This window comes from Carlito syrichta, unplaced genomic scaffold, assembly GCF_000164805.1.
Source record: "Carlito syrichta isolate Samal-C Ts95f unplaced genomic scaffold, Tarsius_syrichta-2.0.1 Scaffold308803, whole genome shotgun sequence".
Classification (NCBI taxonomy): Eukaryota; Metazoa; Chordata; class Mammalia; order Primates; family Tarsiidae; genus Carlito; species Carlito syrichta.
In genome coordinates this window covers 181,862-201,304 of record NW_007252899.1, presented here as the reverse complement: position 1 = coordinate 201,304, position 19,443 = coordinate 181,862, and the positions used below count along the sequence as shown (strand labels likewise).

At 48.1% G+C, this 19,443-nt stretch overlaps 2 protein-coding genes across 5 annotated transcripts in view; both read left to right on the top strand.

Moving 5' to 3' along the window:
• Positions 1–7,732, top strand: part of DUS2 (dihydrouridine synthase 2) — a 52,556-nt gene extending 44,824 nt beyond the window's left edge. For both annotated transcript variants that reach the window (XM_008065740.1, XM_008065741.1), the window contains exons 12-16: positions 1,783–1,904; positions 4,245–4,394; positions 5,845–5,932; positions 6,843–6,916; positions 7,144–7,732. In XM_008065740.1, the coding sequence (XP_008063931.1) occupies positions 1,783–1,904; positions 4,245–4,394; positions 5,845–5,932; positions 6,843–6,916; positions 7,144–7,381 (672 nt within the window). In that variant the 3' untranslated portion in view covers positions 7,382–7,732. The remainder of the gene's footprint in view (positions 1–1,782; positions 1,905–4,244; positions 4,395–5,844; positions 5,933–6,842; positions 6,917–7,143) is intronic.
• Positions 7,733–11,986: 4,254 nt separating this feature from the next.
• NFATC3 (nuclear factor of activated T-cells 3) overlaps positions 11,987–19,443 on the top strand; it is a 145,036-nt gene continuing 137,579 nt past the window's right edge. For all 3 annotated transcript variants that reach the window (XR_504797.2, XM_008065737.2, XM_008065738.2), the window contains exon 1: positions 11,987–12,359. Coding sequence is in view for 2 of the 3 variants with exons in the window: in XM_008065737.2 (XP_008063928.1) it covers positions 12,257–12,359 (103 nt within the window). In the remaining variant the exon portion in view is untranslated. The remainder of the gene's footprint in view (positions 12,360–19,443) is intronic.

Genomic DNA, 19,443 nt, shown 5'->3' with positions numbered 1-19,443 from the left:
CTGGAGACACAGGTACATATAGATTGGTGCAGGAGTAGCCACAGCCAGAAAGAGCCATTGAGAGACTTCTCACCTGACTTGACTTATCAGTCAGAATCATCCTAAAACGTTTCTACTGCTAATTTTCAGAATACTTTAACCTATGACTTAGGAGTTAGCTTAACTTTTACCCTCTCCTTAGGGAATAGCTTTCTCTAAACCAGTTTCTTCTCATGGGGAGCTTGATGGTAGTGCCAGGGGCATTTCCCTATAAATGGAAATGACAAGTTCACTTACTCTGTCTCTTTGGCACGATCCTAAAATTCTGTGGAACTCTGTGATCAGCCGCATGTCTACAGGGAGAGACAGTACGCGATCCTCAAATTCTTTAGTAAGTTGGGCTTGAGCAGAGGATGCAGCCTTTGCTCAGAACAGACTTCCAACCTCCTCTTCAGTCATAGAGTTCATACTTGCCTGGAACCGCCTATGCTCTCTCTAAGCCATGGCCATGCCTAGGCAGTTGCAGCTGCCATGGCATATGGATCTTTCCTTGGCTATACAACTGGAATGGTAAGAGACCCTGAGGCTTATGTCCAGAGCTGGGCAGCCTCTGTCCTAGAGCCTCTCCTGCTCAGTGCTGCAGCCTTATCCCTTGGTTCTGGTGTTCTGTTGGGCAGGTTGGTGACCATCAGTTCTCCAGTGGCCTGGATCACCTTGAGGCAAGGGAGACTTGCCTGAACCCAGGTCAGTTGTCCAGCTTTTTTGGCAAACTGGCAAGTATGTGGCTGGGAAGACGTGTTCAGTAGTGCTGAGCTTGCATACACTAGGTGAAAGGTGATGTTATCATTCCTGCTCAGCCTGTCCCTTGGCAGCTCCTCAGGAGGGGGTGTTGTCACAGAGAAAGGGAGCAGCTTTCAAGCATAGGCAGGGTTGCTTCTGATCCAGCCAGGTGCCTTCTGTCCCAAACAAGCTAAATCAAGGCCTTGCTGTTGGCTGGATTTCACCCATTTACTCTTTGTCCAGAATGTACCATGGTACCTTTCCAGGCACTGAAGTCACAGGCCCAAGTAGACTAGGACAGTGTAGGGGGCGAGGGGTGGGAGGGGGTTCTGGAGGACTAGGGTAGGGAACCTTCACCCATGGCTACTTTCCTGTCCTGCTTCCAGCTAGGCCGGCTTCCACTGGGTACCCCTGGGCAGTCATCCTGCCCCTTGAGTCTCCACTTGCCAGTCTGTGGAGTGGTGGCAACAGTTGCATCTCATACTTGCATACATAAATGAAATGACAAGTGACACATGAATGAATGTGCTTAGTAAATGGTGCTGTGCTTTACTCATGTAGGGGGAAGTTAGAGAGAGGCTATTCAAGATGTGGAAAGGGAAGGTGCTTACTCTGATTAAAAGGAATAGAGGACTCTCATCCTCTTCCTGGCACTGGACTTCTATGCCAGAATTTGATGTGTTTCCTCTCCCTGACCTGGAAGATGCTCAATAGTAGGTCCTCTGTGGCAATCTGTGGCAGCTGAAGCAGGAGGGGACTCCTTGCACTTCTAGACCTCAGTCAGGCTGCCCAGGAGATTGAGCTTCTGACTGTGGACTTCGGCCATGACCCTGAAGCTTTGTACCTCTAGCTGGAGGAATAGATGGCCAGGGTGGAGTTGGTTCCTCTTATGGGGTCACGTTGTCTTGGCTCTATGCACACCTCTGATGCCCCCTTAGAGTCCCTTTCTCTGCTAACAGAGCATAACTTAGACTTTAGAGCCTGCTTCAGCAGCAGGGGGGCTTATGCCAATTCTTCTCTTAGGCAGTACAGTATGACAACCACTACACCAACACCAAGTATTGCTTGTGCCAGATGCTACGAGAACAGTTGGAGTCGCCACAGGGAAGGTTGCTCCATGCTGCCCAGTCTTCCCGGGAAATTTGGTAAGAGGGACAATGGACTGTTCTTCTGTCCTTGTAGACCTTACCCAGACTGACCTCAAGCCTTAAACTGATGCCACTAGGGGCTAGGGACATAGCTTCTGGATGTGGATGTAGAGAAGTGGAGTATTGGTTCAGCTTTGTCTCCCAGAAAGGGATACTTTGAAAGTTTTGGAATATAGGCCTGACATGGTGGCTTATGCCTGTAATCTCAGCGCTTTGGGAGATGGAGGTGAGAGGATTGCCTGAGTCCAGGGGTTCAAGACTAGCCTGGGCAACTTGGTGAGACTTTGTCTCTACAATAAATCAAAAAAAAATTAGCTGGGCATGGTGGCATGTACCTGTAGTTCCAGCTACTTAGGAGGCTGAGATGGAAGGATCACCTGAGCCCAGTGGACCAAGGCTGCGGTGGCCGTGAGTGTGCTACTGTATTCTAGCCTGGGCGACAGAGTGAGACTTCTATTAAAAAAAATTTTTTTTTGAAATGTTACATCTTAGACTGATCAGCAGAGTTTTGGGAATTAGGGCACTAGTAGGATGGAAGAATGAATGCAAAGGATGATCTTGGAATTTCCTGGGAGAGAAAGGGGTTTTTCCATTAATGGACTTGTCACATGCCAGGCCATTGAGATCCAATGGTCAGGAGATTCAGGGCTGTAGCATGGAGTCCCTGGTCTGAGCTTGCACCCATACCCCATCACCTTGCAGTTTGACAGGCTAACCTCTTTGGCCTCTAGATTTGGTGCAGCTCTGGCTCAGGTGATTGACACTTGTGGCCCTTCACAGCCTGGCCAAGTCCCTGTTTCCATAGCTCCCTGTCTACTAGTCTGCTTCCAGATCTCCACGCCTATGCTTGTATTAGTCCTCCGCCTGGAAGTCTCTCTTCCTCTCATATTGGCTATCTATATCCTCTCTTCTCCAAAGAAGCCTTTCTGAACCATTTTTGCTGCCAGGGATCCATCCACCCCTCAAGATGCTTCCTAGAAAGGAAAAATTGGCTGGGTATGATAGGTCACTTCTGTAATCCTAGCGCTTTGGGAGGCTGAGGCAGGAGGATCATATGAGGCTAGAAGTTTGAGACTGGTCTGGTCAACATAGTGAGACCTCATTTCTACAAAAAATTTAAAAATTAGAAGAAAAAAATTTTGAATCGGAGTCTCACTCTGTCACCCAGGCTGGAGTGTAGTGGCATGCTCCCAGCTACCTCAGCCTCCTCCTGCTGGGCACAGGTGATCCTTCCATCTCACCCTTCCAAGTAGCTGGAACTATAGGCACATGCCACCACACCTGGCTAATTTTTTGATTTATTGTAGAGATGAGTTCTCACCCAAGTTGCCCAGGCTGGTCTCAAACCAGTGGGCTCAGGCAGTCCTTTTCACCTTGGCCTACCAAAGTGCTGGATTTATAGGCATGAGCCACTGTGTCTGGCATAATTTTTTTTTAAATAAAAGGGAAAAGCCTTTCCAGAACCCTCCTCTCACCTCTGGTTTGTGGCACTGATTGTGTCCCTATCCCACATAGCTTAGCCTGCTTGATGACCTAGGTGTCTTGTAAGTTCTAGAGGAAAAGTATAACTCTGTAACTGGTACCTCAATGTAGGCCAGACCCATGGCAACTGCCTGTGGCTGGGCAGGAGGTGGGAAACCACCCAGTGGTCAGACCTGTCTCTTCCTCCCATGGGCCCACATGAGGATAAGACTGTACATACTCAATGTGCTCCATCAGTATAGGTCAGCTCAACTGTGGCTGACTGGGGACACCACTTGTGTGTTCCTCCTCGGAAGAGAGGCTGCAGATGGTAGAGGTGACTTTTAGAACCTTTTCCTCCCTGCCCAGCCTTCTCCCAGTGTCCATGCTCAGAGGGTCACATTCACTTTTTTTTTTTGAGTTGGAGTCTCACTCTGTTGCCCAGACTGGAGTGCAGTGGCCGCTCCCGGCCACCGCAGCCTCGACCTGCTGGGCTCAGCGATCCTTCCTCCTCAGCCTTCCGAGTAACCGGAATTACAGGCATGTGCTACCACGCCCGGCTGAATTTTTGATTTATGGTAGAGATGAGGTCTCGCTGCCCAGGCGGGTCTCGAACCCGCGGGCTCAGGCAATCCACTCACCTCAGCCTCCCAAAGGCGCGGGATTACAGGCTGAGCCACCAAACCCGGCTCACATTCACTTTTTACCTTCGAGTCCAGGTTGATCCCAGGGGTGCACAGGAGATACCTGATGGCCAGGCCCTGGTGGTGTTTTTGGTGTATGTGGTGGGGAATTTCTCAGTGGCTGGGCCCTGGGCTCCTGCAGTACCCTGATGTTGCCTTCTCTAAATTGCTTGTTTTGCTTCTCCCTCTTTAGTGAGGCATTTGGCCTCAGTACCTTCTATGAGGAGACCGCGCAGGAACAGGATGCCCGGCGGGCCAGGCTCTTGACTAGGACTTCAGAGGAGGCAGAGGAACCAGCTGAAGACATTTCTGGTGTCATCAAGATGTCTGTCAAGTTTGACCGGTAGGTCTCCGGCTTGGCCTCAGGTTGGCCAGGACCAGTGCCTTTAGGGTCTGACTGGGCCAGCAAACGGGCTGCTATATGTGATTGTTTGTTTTTTTGAGTTGGAGTCTTACTCTGTCACCCAGGCTGGATTGCAGTGGCATGCTCATGGCCACCGCAGCCTCAACCCTGTGGGACTCAGGTGATTCTTCCACCTTAGCCTTCCAAGTAGCTGGAACTACAGGCGTGCGCCACCACGCCCAACTGATTTTTGGATTTATTGTAGAGATGAGGTATCACCAAGTTGTCCAGGCTGGTCTCAAACCCTTGGGCTCAGGCAGTCCTTTCGTCTCTGCCTCCCAAAGTGCTGGGATTACAGGCATGAGCCACCATGCTTGTATGTGATTAATGTCAAGCTTAGGGATCACAGATATCCTTGGTTTGGATACTTTTTCTCAATTTTTAGCATCCCAAAGAAAGTACTTTCAGGGAAGATAGTTTCCAAAAGGCCAGGCAGCACTCAGGGAGTGTGCAGAGTGACTGAACTCTACTTTTTCCCTGACCCATCCCCTCCCACAACTCAGGGTGGGGACCTTGTCGCCTTCTGTTCTTGAAATTTTTTATTCCCTGGCCCTTAGGAGCTAGCTGCCTGCATGAAACTCCTCAACAGCCGCAGGGCCCTCATTTGGTTCTGTAAGCCCTGCCCACACACATTGTTCTCACCAGTCTTGTGGTACCCTCTCTGGGCAGGTGTAGCCTCGGCTGATTACTGTCTCAATGGTTCTGTAAGTCCTGCCCACACACATTGTTCTCACCAGTCTTGTGGTACCCTCTCTGGGCAGGTGTAGCCTCGGCTGATTACTGTCTCAGATTGTGACTCGCCTTAGAATGATGCCCTGATCCTTGTTCTCTGCCACCTGCGATCTGAGCCTTTCTCTAGTCCCTAGGCCCATACTGAGAGTCTTGTCTGGCCAGGGCTTGGAGTTGGGGGTGGGAGGAAGGACAGCTCCTGGATAGCCATATGCCACAGAGAGCTCCCATCCTATCACCTTTTCACAGCCTGACTCAGAAACCAGATTTCATTTTGTCCACATTAGCAGCAGATGATCCTGATACTTGCCAGATATAATCAGGGTGGGCACTGACCATTGTCTGGCTTCCTTTGTTCCCCACCTCCACCCATTCCCTGCTTTTCCAGGCTGGCTCTCAGAGTGCTGGGTGTTCATCCCCCACCTCAATTTTCCAAGCATGCCAAAGCCCATCTTCCCTTTAGGTAGAACCCAAGTCCCAAGCCGTTGGCAGAACAGGAATGGGAGCCTAGGGAAGTAGGTACAGGAACCTTAAAGCAGAGCCTGGTGTCTCAGTTCCTCCAGTTTCTGCAGTTCCTGATAGGAACTGAGCAGGACCTTGCTGAGGGAGAGAGTGGTGATGGTGGGTGAGCCCTGACTGCTTCTTTTTCCCCTTTTCCCAGGAGAGCATACCCTCCCCAGATCACTCCCAAGATGTGCCTGCTAGAGTGGTGCCGGAGGGAGAAATTGGCACAGCCTGTGTATGAAACGGTGAGTTCCTGGCTATGGCCTGCTCTGCAGCAAGCCATAGCGCTTCCAGGGCTTATATTCTCAACTCTAGATGGCTTAGATGGAGCCTGGCCTTGCCCTCTATAAGGCAGGTCAGTTGCTTATAGCCCTTTCCTTCTGGCAGTGGCCTGTTATCCAATCCTGACAGAAATGACTTTGGATCAGGCCTCAGTGAATGGTGCTCCTGGGGTAAAAGCCTTGAGATGGTCTTGCTTCACTTCCTTTGGTCCCTGTGGCAATGCCTTGCTCAGGCTACTCTGCTTCTTCTGGACTGGCCCTTTGGCTACAGGCTTGTACCTTCTGGGCCTTTGTCCATCCCGTTCTGCCAGAGTGACCTCTTTCCCTTGCTCAAATCTGACCTCTTTCCCTTGCTCAAGTTAACAGCCCCGATGCCTCTAGGATCAAGCCCCAGCACCTCAGCACAGAGCAGGAGACCTCTACCTGCCTTGCGTCCACTTAGCCCTTTGCTCCAGCCACATCATCTGGTCCCTCTGCCAGGTGTGCCTTCTCTCCTCCCATCCTTGTTCCCTCTCACCTCTTTGTTATCTGGTGAATTCCTCCTCATTTTGGGTACCTGGCCTATCCAGATGTCATTAGGCGGAGGCTCTATAGTCATGTGTAGCTAAGGGCTCTGATGGCCTTTTGCTTAGATCTATGACAGAGCTACAGGCACACTTGATGTCATTGTCTGTTTGTGTATCTGCCTCTCTTCTGTAAGATGCACCAGGCATTTTTGCTTAGAAGGAGCATGTGGTATAGGTTCCCATGAATGACTTAGGTTAGAAATACTTGCCTTTATCTGCCTTTGATTTGACCCCAGCAGGTGAGCCTCCAGGGCTTATTATTTGGCTCCTGTGTAGCTATCCCTGTTCCTTTGCTCTCTCTGCACCAGATTCAACGACCTCTAGATCGCCTGTTCTGCTCTGTTGTCACTGTTGCTGAGCAAAAGTACCAGTCTACCTTGTGGTGAGTTTCTTCATAAGAGGGCGTGAGGCTTGTGGTGAGGGACCTGAATCTAGTAGTGGCCTAGGAGGGTTGGGCAGATGGTGTGCGTGGGCAGTAGTATACCTGAACAATGACTCCTTACTCAATTTTGTTAGAATCTCTGCCAAGAGTATGTAGAGTTAGGCCTCCCAGTGACTAGTCCTATAACCTGCCCACCTGTCTTCTTGCCCTATCTCTCATTTTCCCAGGGACAAGTCTAAGAAACTGGCAGAGCAGGCTGCAGCCATCGTCTGTCTGCGGAGCCTGGGTCTCCCTGAGGGTCGGCTGGGTGAGGAGAGCACTTCCTTGCACAAAAGAAAGAGGGAGGCCCCTGACCAAGACTCTGGGGGTCCCAGAGCTCTGGAGTCAGCACAACCTGGGGAGCTGTGCAAGAAACCTTTTGTGACCTTGAGAAGTGGTGAAGAGAGCCCCCTGGAAGGCTGGTGACTACTGTTCCTGTGCTGGTTACCCTTTCCAAGGGCCTGGCCCTAAGGTGGCTGTAGGTGCCAGAGCATGAACCAGATGCTATTGGACAATTTGCTGGCCCTGCCTGGCAGGAGTTAGAAGTCCTTGCCTGGGTCATCAGCCTGGAGCACGGGCCAGGGGATGCTCAGAGGTGATGCCTAGTGTTGGATCCTGTCTCCTTTGGCAGGTCTGGGTGGCGGGTCAAGTTCTTTTTGAAAACAGGAGCTTTTCAGGTGGCACTTTCCCAACCCGACATTGGTACAGTGCAATAAAGATACCCCCCACCCTCACCCATGGCTGGCTGTTTCAGCCTTGGGCATCTTTATACACGGACTTGTGTCCTGGCATAATTATTCTACTCCCGTCTGTGTGCAAAGCTGGAACTTCCTGAAGTATATCTCCTGCCCATCCTTATGGGTCTGGTGGAGGTGGGGATGAGGTATCACTGGACTTGGGCTGAGCCAGAAAGGCCCGAGAAGCCAATTCTACTGATAGTAAACCTGAAGCACTGGGCATCAATGGACTTTCCTGATGAGAGATGATATGGAATCTGGAGGAAGGAGTTAGGATATTTGGTGGCCCAATAAGGGACCAGCCCAGTGGGGTGGGAAATGTTGGCCTGATCCTCAGAGTCTCCTGTAAGCCTGGCAACTGGCTGGAACTCAGACCTGATGAGGTGTCTGCTCTGGGCAGGTGGGGCGAGGCTGCTAATAACAGAAAGTTGAGGCCTTTACAATCGCCAGATCATACCACACAGTCCCCCCTGCCCCCTCCTCCCTTGCCTTCCCCATCCCACTTGGGCCGGAAGGAAGTGGCAGATTCTCTTTAATTTCCTCCTGGCAGTGAGAAGCAAACAAACGGCTACCACATCTCTTGGGGCCTCCCCCGCTTATTGGGAGGGGCGTTCTGACCAAAGGTCTGTGCCCTGTCCTGCCCCCGCTTCCTCAGCTGTAAACATGCTGCTTCTCCTCCCTTTTTCCAGGCTCTATGACAGTGGGGGGGATTCCCCTCTGGGCCAAGGCCATGTTTCCTACACCTCTCGAGTCAGCCTCTGCTTCTGTGGCAACCTGGCACAGGGTCAGGCACCTGTGCTAGCCAGGAGCCCCTAGCCCTGCCGGCCTCTGAGTCAAAGGTTTGGTGGGTGGCCTCTGTCTCAGTCACAGCACTGCCCCTCCCTGCCACCCACACTTGTTCTTCTGTGTGCAGATAAGGATACTGCACTACCAGTTGCCTCCTACAGCCCATCTCTGTTTGACCTTGGACAACTTCTAGTCCTTTCTGGCCCGAGGACCCTCCTCTAAGGGGGATCAGCTGTGTGAGGCTGCTTGTATGAGGCTGGCGGAAGGACAACAGGCTGGCTCTGTGATAGGGTACTGTATAGCTAATGGGGTTACTCCATTCCAAGCTGCCCTAACTTCCCAGATCAGTGCTCCCAAAGAAGGTACCCCATCCAAGAGAAAGACTGAGGCTTGGCCCAGCCTCAGCCATTAAATTTTAGGTACAGCTTATTTCTGACTTTTCTTGTTAAAAACTGTCTCAATCAATATGTCCCCTTTAACTTTTCTTATACTCCAATTGGAACCGGTCAGACAGCGAGGCCCCAGTGCATCCCCCCAGGCACTGAGTCCTAAGATCCATCTTCTTGGTGGGACTGGGCTTTGCTCTCAGGCCATTTGTCTCAACAGTGTGGATTCCCTGGGGAAGCCCCTTCTCTGGTAAGGTCAGGTTCATTTCTGGGCTGTGGGGAGTGGAGGTAGGGGCAGAGGTCTGCTGTTAAAATAGAGGCCCTGGGGGCTCTGAGGTCCTCAGGAAGCACTTTGGAGAGGGTCTTTCACAGGGGAAGCAGGTGTGGTGGTAGGGATAAGTGTGTTCTGTGACTGAGAATGTCTGGCAAAGATCCTGGCTGAAGATGTTGGTCCTCAAATGATCTCACTTTAGCATACTTTGGTGGTGCCTGCTCTGGTCCCAGAGTAACCTGCCCAAAGCCTGGGACTACTAACTGTGTGGGTCCCTAAGTCTGAAAGCTCTGCCCACTGTTCTTACCATGTCCACTTTCAACTGGGTCATTCAGACCCCCAAACTCCTCCCTGGGCTAGTGGCCACAATACTTATCCATCCATTCCAGCCAGCATGATTGAGGACTTCTCCTTAGCTCATCACATTTTGGGGACAGTTTTGATATAAGCATGAGAGGAAGGGATAAGTAAGGCTAGAGAGGGTCTTCCAGAGGCCACAGCAAGAAGATTGGACTGTGTGCAGAGCATCTCTTACACCTGCAGTCCTGTACACTTGGGTCCTTCCAGGTGTCACTCAGAACTTTTCTATAGCTCTCTGAGACTGCCCTCTGGATCAAATCCAAACTCCTTAGCCTAGCATTTGAGGACAAAGTGCTGACTGTCTTCTCCACCCTGTGCTGACTTCAGCAACTAACTTTGAGATTGTAGTTGGCTGGTCTTATCCTTTCTGCCCAGATTGAGAGCTGCTGAAGGGTAGTCCTTGTGTCCCCTATTACCACCTGGGCATGGGGGTGGGGAGCAGACCCAGAAGAATCAAACAAGAGCTTGGGGTGGGGAGGATTTGTGGCATGGAGAAGAATAATTTTTCTAAACTCTAACTTTCCTCTAAGGCTCCTTTTTCCCTAATGTGGAACAAGGGCTTGGGCTGGGCTAAACTGTATCATCCCATGACTCAGAGGACACAGGAAAGCCTTCAACAGTGGGGACTTAGGACCAGGTCTGTGGCAGCTATGAAAAAGATGCTTTCCCTAATTATCAGACCTGGCTGGCATTCACACAAGAGGGAGAGCAGGTGTACAAAGACCTTGTCCACCCTGGACAATGGGTTCTGTCTACTGCACTGGTACCCAGGGCCTTCTGGTTGCATGGGGCTCTAAGAGGGTGGAAGCGGGCCCACGTGACTTCTTGCAGGAGCTTTGGATTTGGCCTGAAGAAGAGCCTACTGCCCACTGTGGTACTTTCTGGCTTCCAAATCTTTGGAAATATGCTCTCTCACTGGAACGAACCTTCCTCACCTCTTGCCCTTCTCTCTGTATTCCTACTCACCCATGTCGAGGCCCTGCAGCCAAGGGGGTTATAAACTTTCTCTGACCTCCTGGCATAACCATAATCTCGTTGCACACTCCCACCCCTAAAGGTTGACTAATTTATATCTGAATCCCCAGGTCCAGCCCAAATACATTACTGGGCAGGAGTGAACCAATCCAAGAACATCTCATATGCTCTGACCACCTGACCACCTGACTCGAAGCCTAGTTGGGCCCCCTCTAAGAGCTCCCTGCTCCAGACATTGAGGCCTCTACAAGAAACCTTCCTTTGATCTTTTCTCTCGGGGGTATTTGTGGACGATGTGGAACGTGCCATGGGCCCTGTAAGGGCAGCATTTATTGGGCGCACCTGTACCCTAGCCTCTTATAGCGCCCTGGTTCCTCCAGCAACGCACATCTAGGGATGTTATGCTTCGTGGGCCTTGTGCCCCGGGGCATGGAGTCAAAGGAAGCAGGTCACCACCGCCTCTCACAGCTCCTGGTCCACCCTGCGCCTCAACTGAGCCCTAAGTAAACAAGCCAGGCTCAGAGTCCCCGAGCATGACTTCCACTTAAGATCCCAAGAGGAGGCACTCGTCTTGGGCTATCTTTGGGGAAGACAGGTCTGCAGGGGTGTGGCCAAAAGCGAAAATTATTCTTTACGCAGTGTCACTTCCTTCTACAGCCAGCCACCCGGTTTGGGTGACTCAATCCCCACCCCCGCCTGGTTTCATGGATATGCATCAAGATGCAGAGGTCACAGCTGTGAGTGGCTTTCCCGCTATGTCTGCTCAACTTCCAGCAGAAGACAGGCCCTGTCCGTCGGGCTTCGCCGAGGTCTCCAATGCGCATGCTGTCCGCAAGGGAGCAGCTGCGAGGGCTGGCTAGTGCAGACAAAGACGAAGTCACCAAGGTGCAGGCCCCGCCCTGTAGGGTGGGTCTGCAGCAACCACCAACTGACTCCGAACTCTTCTGCTTCGGCTCCGCCCCAACCTAGCTGGAAGCTCGATCTGGTCCCCGCTCTCTCGAGACTCTGCCATTAAAGTTAGGGTGGGGGCGGGGGATGGGAATGTGAATGGCGTCCAGGTAACCCTGTGAGTCCCTGATGCCATACCTAAAGCCAGCCATTAGGAGTAACACGGTGAAGCCGCCCAGCACAGAACTCATAATTCCAGTGCTGCGGCGCCCCTTTCTCAAAGTGAGCTCCGCCCAGTGAGCGGAGGTGGTTCCCCACCTAACTGGAGTGGGCTGTCGGCCTTACACCCGACTGGCTTTGAAAATAGTCGCGGAGGGACTAGAGCCCAAACTACAACTCCCGAGAGGGAGCAGAACTCTTCAGGTCTCCATATTCACGTGACTTCCTTCTCCCGGAAAAGGGGTCACGCGATCGGTCGCTGAGGGGGCGGGGCCCTCAAGCCAGTCGCAGTACTGGTGGCCTATAGACAGCCGGGCTGGATGGGCGCGCGGTAGGGGGCGGGGCCGGGCGCGCGGCGCGGCGCGGCGCGAGAACGCGCCGGCGGCGGCGGCGGCGGCGGCGCTGATGCTGGTGGTGTCTGTTGAGGGGCGGGGGACGTTGGCCAAGGCGGCGGTGGCGGCTTAGGCACCGGCGGCTGGAGGCGTCAGTTCCGAGTGCTGCTTGGCACGCGGCCAGCGTTTTAGTTTGGGACGGAACGCTCGGTGTCCTGGGCCCCGCCCGGAAAGTTTGCCGTGAAGCCACGACCTCTTGGCCGGTGCGGCCCGGCATGAAGCGGCGCTGAGGAACCGCAGCCGCCGCTGCAGACGCCTGAGGAGCTGCGGCACCCTGGGCCACGCCGATGACTACTGCAAACTGTGGCGCCCACGACGACCTCGACTTCAAACTCGTCTTTGGCGAGGACGGGGCGCCGGCGCCGCCGCCCCCGGGCTCGCGGCCTGCAGGTGGGTGCTGGGCTGAGCAGGACCGAGGAGCGACCCCTCTCGTTCGCACGAGCTCGCCCCCTTTCCGGTCCCTTGGTTGTCCGGACACTGAACTCCGTGTGTGTGTGTGTGTGTGTGTGTGTGTGTGTGTACACACTGATAACCCCGTGTGTGTGTATATGTATACTGATAAACCCGTGTGTGTGTGTGTGTGTGTGTGTGTGTGTCGAGTTAAGAGCGGATTTAAATCGCCAAGGAGGTGTGTGGGTCGCTGCGTCTTGGAAGTGGCTGCGGGCTTGGCTGAAGGCAAACTAGTAGGGAACTCGACTCCGGACGCCTTTGGCCGGTGGACGCCAGGGGTTTTTTAGGCCGAGGGTCCGGGCCACTGACAAGTGGCGTCTGTTTGTCGCTGCTTTGCCAGTGTAGAGAAAATGTTAAGTGAAAGTGTAAGCGCACTTGGTTTTTCATCTATTCTAGATTGTTTTAAGAAATCTGTATTTGAAAGATGATTATTCGTCAATTATAGGATTCTTCTAAAATTCTTGCACACTTTAAAAAAATCTACTTTGCTTCTGTGAGGGTAATGCTTTCGAGTTAACTTCCCACTTATGCAAGTTTATAGTCCACAATTAATTCGAAGTGCTACTGTAACGGGACTTTTCTAGAAAATGGATTTCCTCGCTCTAATAAAGTGTTTCGTAAGATTTTAAAACAGTGGAATGCCTTTTCATAATTCTCCTCGAAAGTTCTGGCAGTCAATTTTTGTTTAAAGACAAAGATCTCGAAAGGTATTTTAAAAGAGGTTCTGAATTGGTAAGGCTGGGCACCATAATGCTTGCAAGTTAGACCAATCAGGAAAGAGAAACAGGATGACTGGGGACTTGGAGCTCTTTTGTGACCTGGTTTGAAATACTGTGGTTCATTAAGCTCAGCTTCCCTATTACATATGAAGGCGGACTTCAGAAAGGAAATGGATAAGAGTAATTCCTATTTATTCTTTCAGTGCATTAGATGAATTACTTGATGTTGCTCATATTGATATTCAATAGACTGTTCTATAGAGTTACATTGAAAAACATTGAGGCATAGGGATTCTCTGGAAGATATTTGTTTTATCAGTTGTTTAGACTTTACGTGTTAGATGTCTTTTTCAGTATTATAATTTATAATAGTCTTGTATTGGCTGCGTTTATTTTCAACCCATTAACATAATTTGAACAACTATTATGTTGAAGGTACTGTTAGGTACTTTGTAGTGTTATGATGATACAGGAAGTACAGGCTTCTCAAGGAATTTGGGAAATAGGGGGGTGTGGGGAGAGGGGGAGTGTGGGGGGGCAGGGAAATGTAATACACATTTTAAGCAATATTCTCTATGTGTTACTTTTAGTTTGCATCAATTAGAAGTGTCTGGATGCTGGTGGTAACCACTTTGAGCACCTCTTGTAATTGCAGAAGTCAAATGTGACTTGTATTCATCTTTAGTTATTGGTATATTTCTTTTCTTAAAATGTATATACATTATTTTGGCATCCTCCACAGTTGGAGGAGACACATAGTACAAATAACTATGGTACTGGTCAGTCTGTGAATGGTGATGCTCTTTATTATTATTTTTGATAAAATAAAAAGGAGTCTCGCTCCGTTACCCAGGCTGGAATGCAGTGGCACGATCACAGCTCATTGTAGCCTCGACCTTCTGGGCTCAGGCAGTCCTCCTGCCTCTGCCTCCCAAGTAGCTGGGACTACAGGCATTCACCACCACACCCAACTAATTTTTTTAATCTTTTAGAGACGAGCTCTCACTATGTTGCCTAGGCTGGGGCAGTTTATAACAGAAGAAGAAATGAGAAAAGTGCCATTTGTGGACAAGGTGGCATTGAATTGTACTTAGATTATTGGGACTTAATAAAAGCAACTTGTTTATTTCTATTGTAAAGAAGATAAACGGTTGATGATGTCAGCAAACTTCTATTGGGCACAAACTTTAAAGCACATTATATACCAAATATATGATCAATAATGGTGTTAACCAAATATATGAATGATAAAGGAGTATCATCATATATGTAGGAATTGTATGTACATACGAAATATTGAATAATAGTTAAAAACTGTGAAAAAGTTTTTTTAAAAATAATTTTTGCTGTACCACAAAAAATGACTTAAATATTAAAATAGGTCTAGAAGGTCTAGAAGGAGTCTGTAACTTGATTTATAACTGAAATTTCCAAAGGTAAACATGGGCAGTTTATTTGTGACCAAAAATCCGCTTTAAAATATTCAAGCAGGTGATTTTTAAAAAAAGTTTTATTATGATAAAATACATATTAATAAAACAAACATCTGTCTTTTTTTTTTTTTTTTTTTGAGTTTTAGTCTCACTGTGACATCCAGGCTGGAGTGCAGTAGCATGCTCACAGTCATCACAGCCTAGACCTGCTGGGCTCAGGTGATCCTTTCGCCTCAACCTTCCAAGTAGCTGGAACTACAGGTGTAATTTTTTTTTTTTTAATTGTAGAGACGTGGGCTTACCTAGTTGCCCAGGCTGGTCTCGAACCCCCAAGCTCAGGGAATCCTCTCGCCTCGGCCTCCCAAAGTGCTGGGATTACAGGTTTGAGCCACTGCACCCAGCCACAAACAGTCTTTTTTTTTTGGCATCTCACTCTGTCACCCAGACTGGAGTGCAGTGGCCGCTCCCGACCACCGCAGCCTCGACCTGCTGGGCTCCAGCGATCCTTCCGCCTCAGCCTTCCAAGTAGCTGGAACTACAGGCAAGCGCTACCATGCCTGGCTAATTTTTTTATTTATTGTAGAGATGAGGTCTCGCCAAGTTGCCCAGGTGGGTCTCGAACCCGTGGGCTCAGGCAATTCACTCACCTCGGCCTCCCAAGGCGCGGGATTACAGGCTGAGCCACCAAGCCTGGCCCACAGTCTTAAAGGGAATAATTTAGTGGCATTTAGTGCATTCACAGTATTGTGCAGCTACCACTCTTACCTAGTTCCAAAACATTATCATCCCAAAAGAAAACCTGATATTTGTTCAACAGTTGCTCCCGATTTCTCCTTTCCACTCCCAGTCCCTGGTAACTACCAGTCTGGGATCTGTCTCCATGGATTTACCTATTCTGGATATTTTATGTAAATAGAATCATACAATATGTGACCTTTGGTGTCTGACTTCTTTCACTTAGCATAATGTTTTCATGGTTCATCCACTTTCTAGCATATATCAGTACTTAATTCCTTTCTATGACTGAATACTATCCCATTGTGTATGTGTGTACAATGTGTGTATATGTTTATTAGTTGATGGACTTTGGGCTGTTTCTACTTTTGGCTATCATAAATAGTGTTGCTATGAATACTTGGTAGCTAATTTTAAAATTCTGTTGAGAAGGATGTGTTATATATTTAGAGCTAAGATTTTAGAATTGCTAACATAATTAGTTTTCATTTTAACAAGCATGATTATGAGTATATAGTTTGAAGGAACCAAGTGGATTAACTGGACTGCTTTTAGGATGATATATGCAGTGAAGTAAGCAATGAGAATAAGATTGCTTGGTAGAATTCAGATCATTATTGGATTATATCAGGGTGTATACTGAACTCTGTTTTTGATTCTCTTCCTAACAAATGGAAGTTCCTTGAGGGCAGGGATAGTGTCTGTATCTTTTTCATAGTTATATTATTAGTGTCTAGAACAGGCACTCAATATTTGTTAAATAAATGAATGAATGCCACTTAAGTTTTGAGTCAGTACTTATTTTTTTACATGGTCGAGGAAATTGATGAGAGTTGTTTTAGTATTTTGGCTTTTATTGGTGAGTTCCATAAGATGACAGATCTTGGTAATTTGGGGCTGCAGTGGTTTTTTTTTTTTTTTGAGTTGGAGTCTCACTCTGTCGCCCAGACTGGAGTGCAGTGGCTGCTCCCGGCCACCGCAGCCTCGATCTGCTGGGCTCCGGCGATCCTTCCGCCTCAGCCTTCCGAGTAGCCGGAATTACAGGCATGCGCTACCACGCCCGGCTGATTTTTTTGATTTATTGTAGAGATGAGGTCTCGCTGCCCAGGCGGGTCTCGAACCCGCGGGCTTAGGCAATCCACTCACTTCAGCCTCCCAGAGGCGCGGGATTACAGGCTGAGCCACCGAGCCCAGCTTCGCAGTGGTTTTACATCTCTGAAAGTTTGAGTATTTGTATCATGTCTAAATTTCCATACAAGGGGAAAATTTTTGGAAAATCGTGGGATCAATGAATGGAGAGTGAGGACAAACTGAGGGCCTGAATTTAGTGAGTGTCCTAAGCAAGCTTGTTAAAGTATAAATTTCATGATTAGAGGTGCATTTGATAACATCGGGTGCATATGTGACTGGCTTTTTAAGATAATTGCTTACTGAGGTGTTTTGAGATTTTTTTCCATTAAAGAAAATTTAAAACCCCAGAGTCTTTAGCTTTTAAAAAAAAATCAGTGTCATCTCTAATTTTTCCAGTTAAAAATGAACCAAACTATTTTGTTAAATGTCCTTTTACTTAGTAAATAGCCCCAAATAGATGATACACCTGATTAATAAATAGGGAATTTATAATAGGTACGTGTTTGAGGCTGGGTGCGATGGTTCATGCTTGTACTCCCAGCACTTTGGGAGGCTGAGATAAGAGGATTGTTTGACTCTCTCTTTTTCATTTACTTTCTAAATAAACTGTCTTTTCTGATCTAAAAAAAAAAAAAAAAAAGAGGATTGCTTGAAAGGAGTTCAAGACCAGCCTGGGCAACGCAATAAGACCTTGTATCTACAAAAAAATTAAAAAGTTAGCCGGACATTGTGGTGTGTGCCTGTAACCCCCGCTCTTGGGTGACTGAGGTGGGAGGATCACCTGAACCCAGAAGGTCAAGGCTTCAATGAGCCATGATCACTTTAGCCTGGGTGACAGAATGACACCCCAATTTAAAAAAAGGTACATGTTAAATATATTCCTTTAACAGTCTTTGCCATTATAAAGGGCAGCTTCTGGTACTCTATTTTAGTGTACTGATTGTATATCTCTAATTTAGTTTGATGTTATAATAATCTATACTTTGCATATTCAAAGTTTCATTCTCAGTGTTCCTTGCTAAATATTGACTTTCTAGTCCTGAATAAGAGTTACTGAGCGGAATGTGCTATATATTGTGTGTAGTATCTTATCTACTGCTGTTTTTTAAAAGGGGAGAAATATCTTAGATATAGTATGTATTTTTGTAAGAAATTTACTTTATGATAAGATATGTGTAATTTTTTCAGATATTTCTTTAATATACAACTTTTTCATATGTGAAGTTGAGGAACTTTTCCTAGATAATTGCCTTAGACTTTAACCTACAGTGTTTTTACTTTGTTTAGTTTTTGGAGATCCATGTGTTTTTATAATTTACTGTTTTATAAATAATTTTATTTTCTCACTTTGCAGTTTTATTGATCATTTTTACTCAAGGTTTTATATTGTGTAAATGAGTTAATGTATTTAAAACTCAGCACAGTCTGGTCCAGTGGTACTCTTTCAGTGGTAGTAGTTAACATTTCTTTAAACACACATATGCACAAAACTGATAGGGTTTTTTTTTTTTGGTTTGTTTTTTGAGTAGGAATCTCACTCTGTCACCCAGGCTGGAGTACCGTGGCACAATCACAGCCACCACAGGCCTCAACCTGCTGGGCTCAGGCAATTCTTTCTGCCTCAGCCTTCTAAGTAGCCGGAACCACAGGCGCCTGGCTAATATATATATATATATATACATATATATTTTTTTTTTTTTTTTTTTTTTTTTGAGTCAGTCTCACTCTGTCACCCAAGCTGGAGTGGAGTGGCATTCTCATGGCCACCCTGCTGGGCTCAGGTGATCCTTCCACCTTAGCCTTCTAAGTAGCCGGAACTACAGGTGCGCGCTACCATGCCCAGCTAATTTTTTGATATGTTGTAGAGATGAGGTCTCACCAAGTTGTCCAGGCTGGTCTTGAACTCCTGAGCTCAAATGATCCTTTTGCCTCAGCCTCCCAAAGTGCTGGGATTACAGACTTGAGCCACCGTGCCCGGACTAATTTTTTTGAGTGTTTTTTTTTTTTTTTTTGAGTCAGAGTCTTACTCTGTTGCTCAGGTTGGAGTGCAGTGGCAAGCTCATAGCCACTGCAGCCTCCATCTGCTGGACTCAGGCAATCTTTCTGCCTCACCCTTCCAAGTAGCTGGAACTACAGGGGTGTGCCACCACACCCAGCTAATTTTTTGATTTATTGCAGAGGCAAGATCTCATGTTGCCCAGGCTGGTCTTGAACTTCTAGCTCAGACAATCCTCTCACCTTGGCCTCCTAAAGTGCTGGGATTACAGATGCGAGCCCCCATGCCCCCTTGATAGGCTATTTTTTTTGCCTCCTTCTCTTTCCTAGATCCTTCTCCGTGTACTAAATTAAAACAAAACATTGAGAGAGAGAGAGAGAGAGAGAGAGAGAGACATGCGCAGATGAAAGATTCAGTAATTGAAACTTTAATTGCATGAGTTAGAATATTTGGTATTAGATATTTCCCCCCTTAATTCTAGTCTTTATTCTTTTTTTTTTTGAATTGGAGTCTCACTCTGTCACCCAGGCTGGAGGGCAGTGACATACTCCGGCCACCGCAGCCCCAACCTGCTGGGCTCAGGCTATATCCTTCCATCTCAACCTACCAAGTAGCTGGAACTACAAGCACGCGCCACCATGCCTGGCTAATTTGTTTGATTTATTGTAGAGATGAGGTCTTGCCAAGTTGCCCAGGCTGGTCTCGAACCCGTGGGCTCAGGCAGTCCTCTCACCTCAGTTCCCCAAAGTGCTGGGATTATGGGCATGAGCCACCACGCCCGGCCTAGTCTGTATTCTTTTTAATGTTACCACTCTTCTCCTATTTTACTAACTATAAATACTCAAGGCTATATACTTTAAATCATGTTTTTCCACTTTCTTGAATTAAATTACTACTGACTCAGTACAATGTGAGAGATGGATGATTTCCTATGTACAACTGGATATTTCAAGCAGTGTGAAAAAAGAGAAGTTGTCTGTAGAAATTTGATGGTATGTTTATATAGCCCA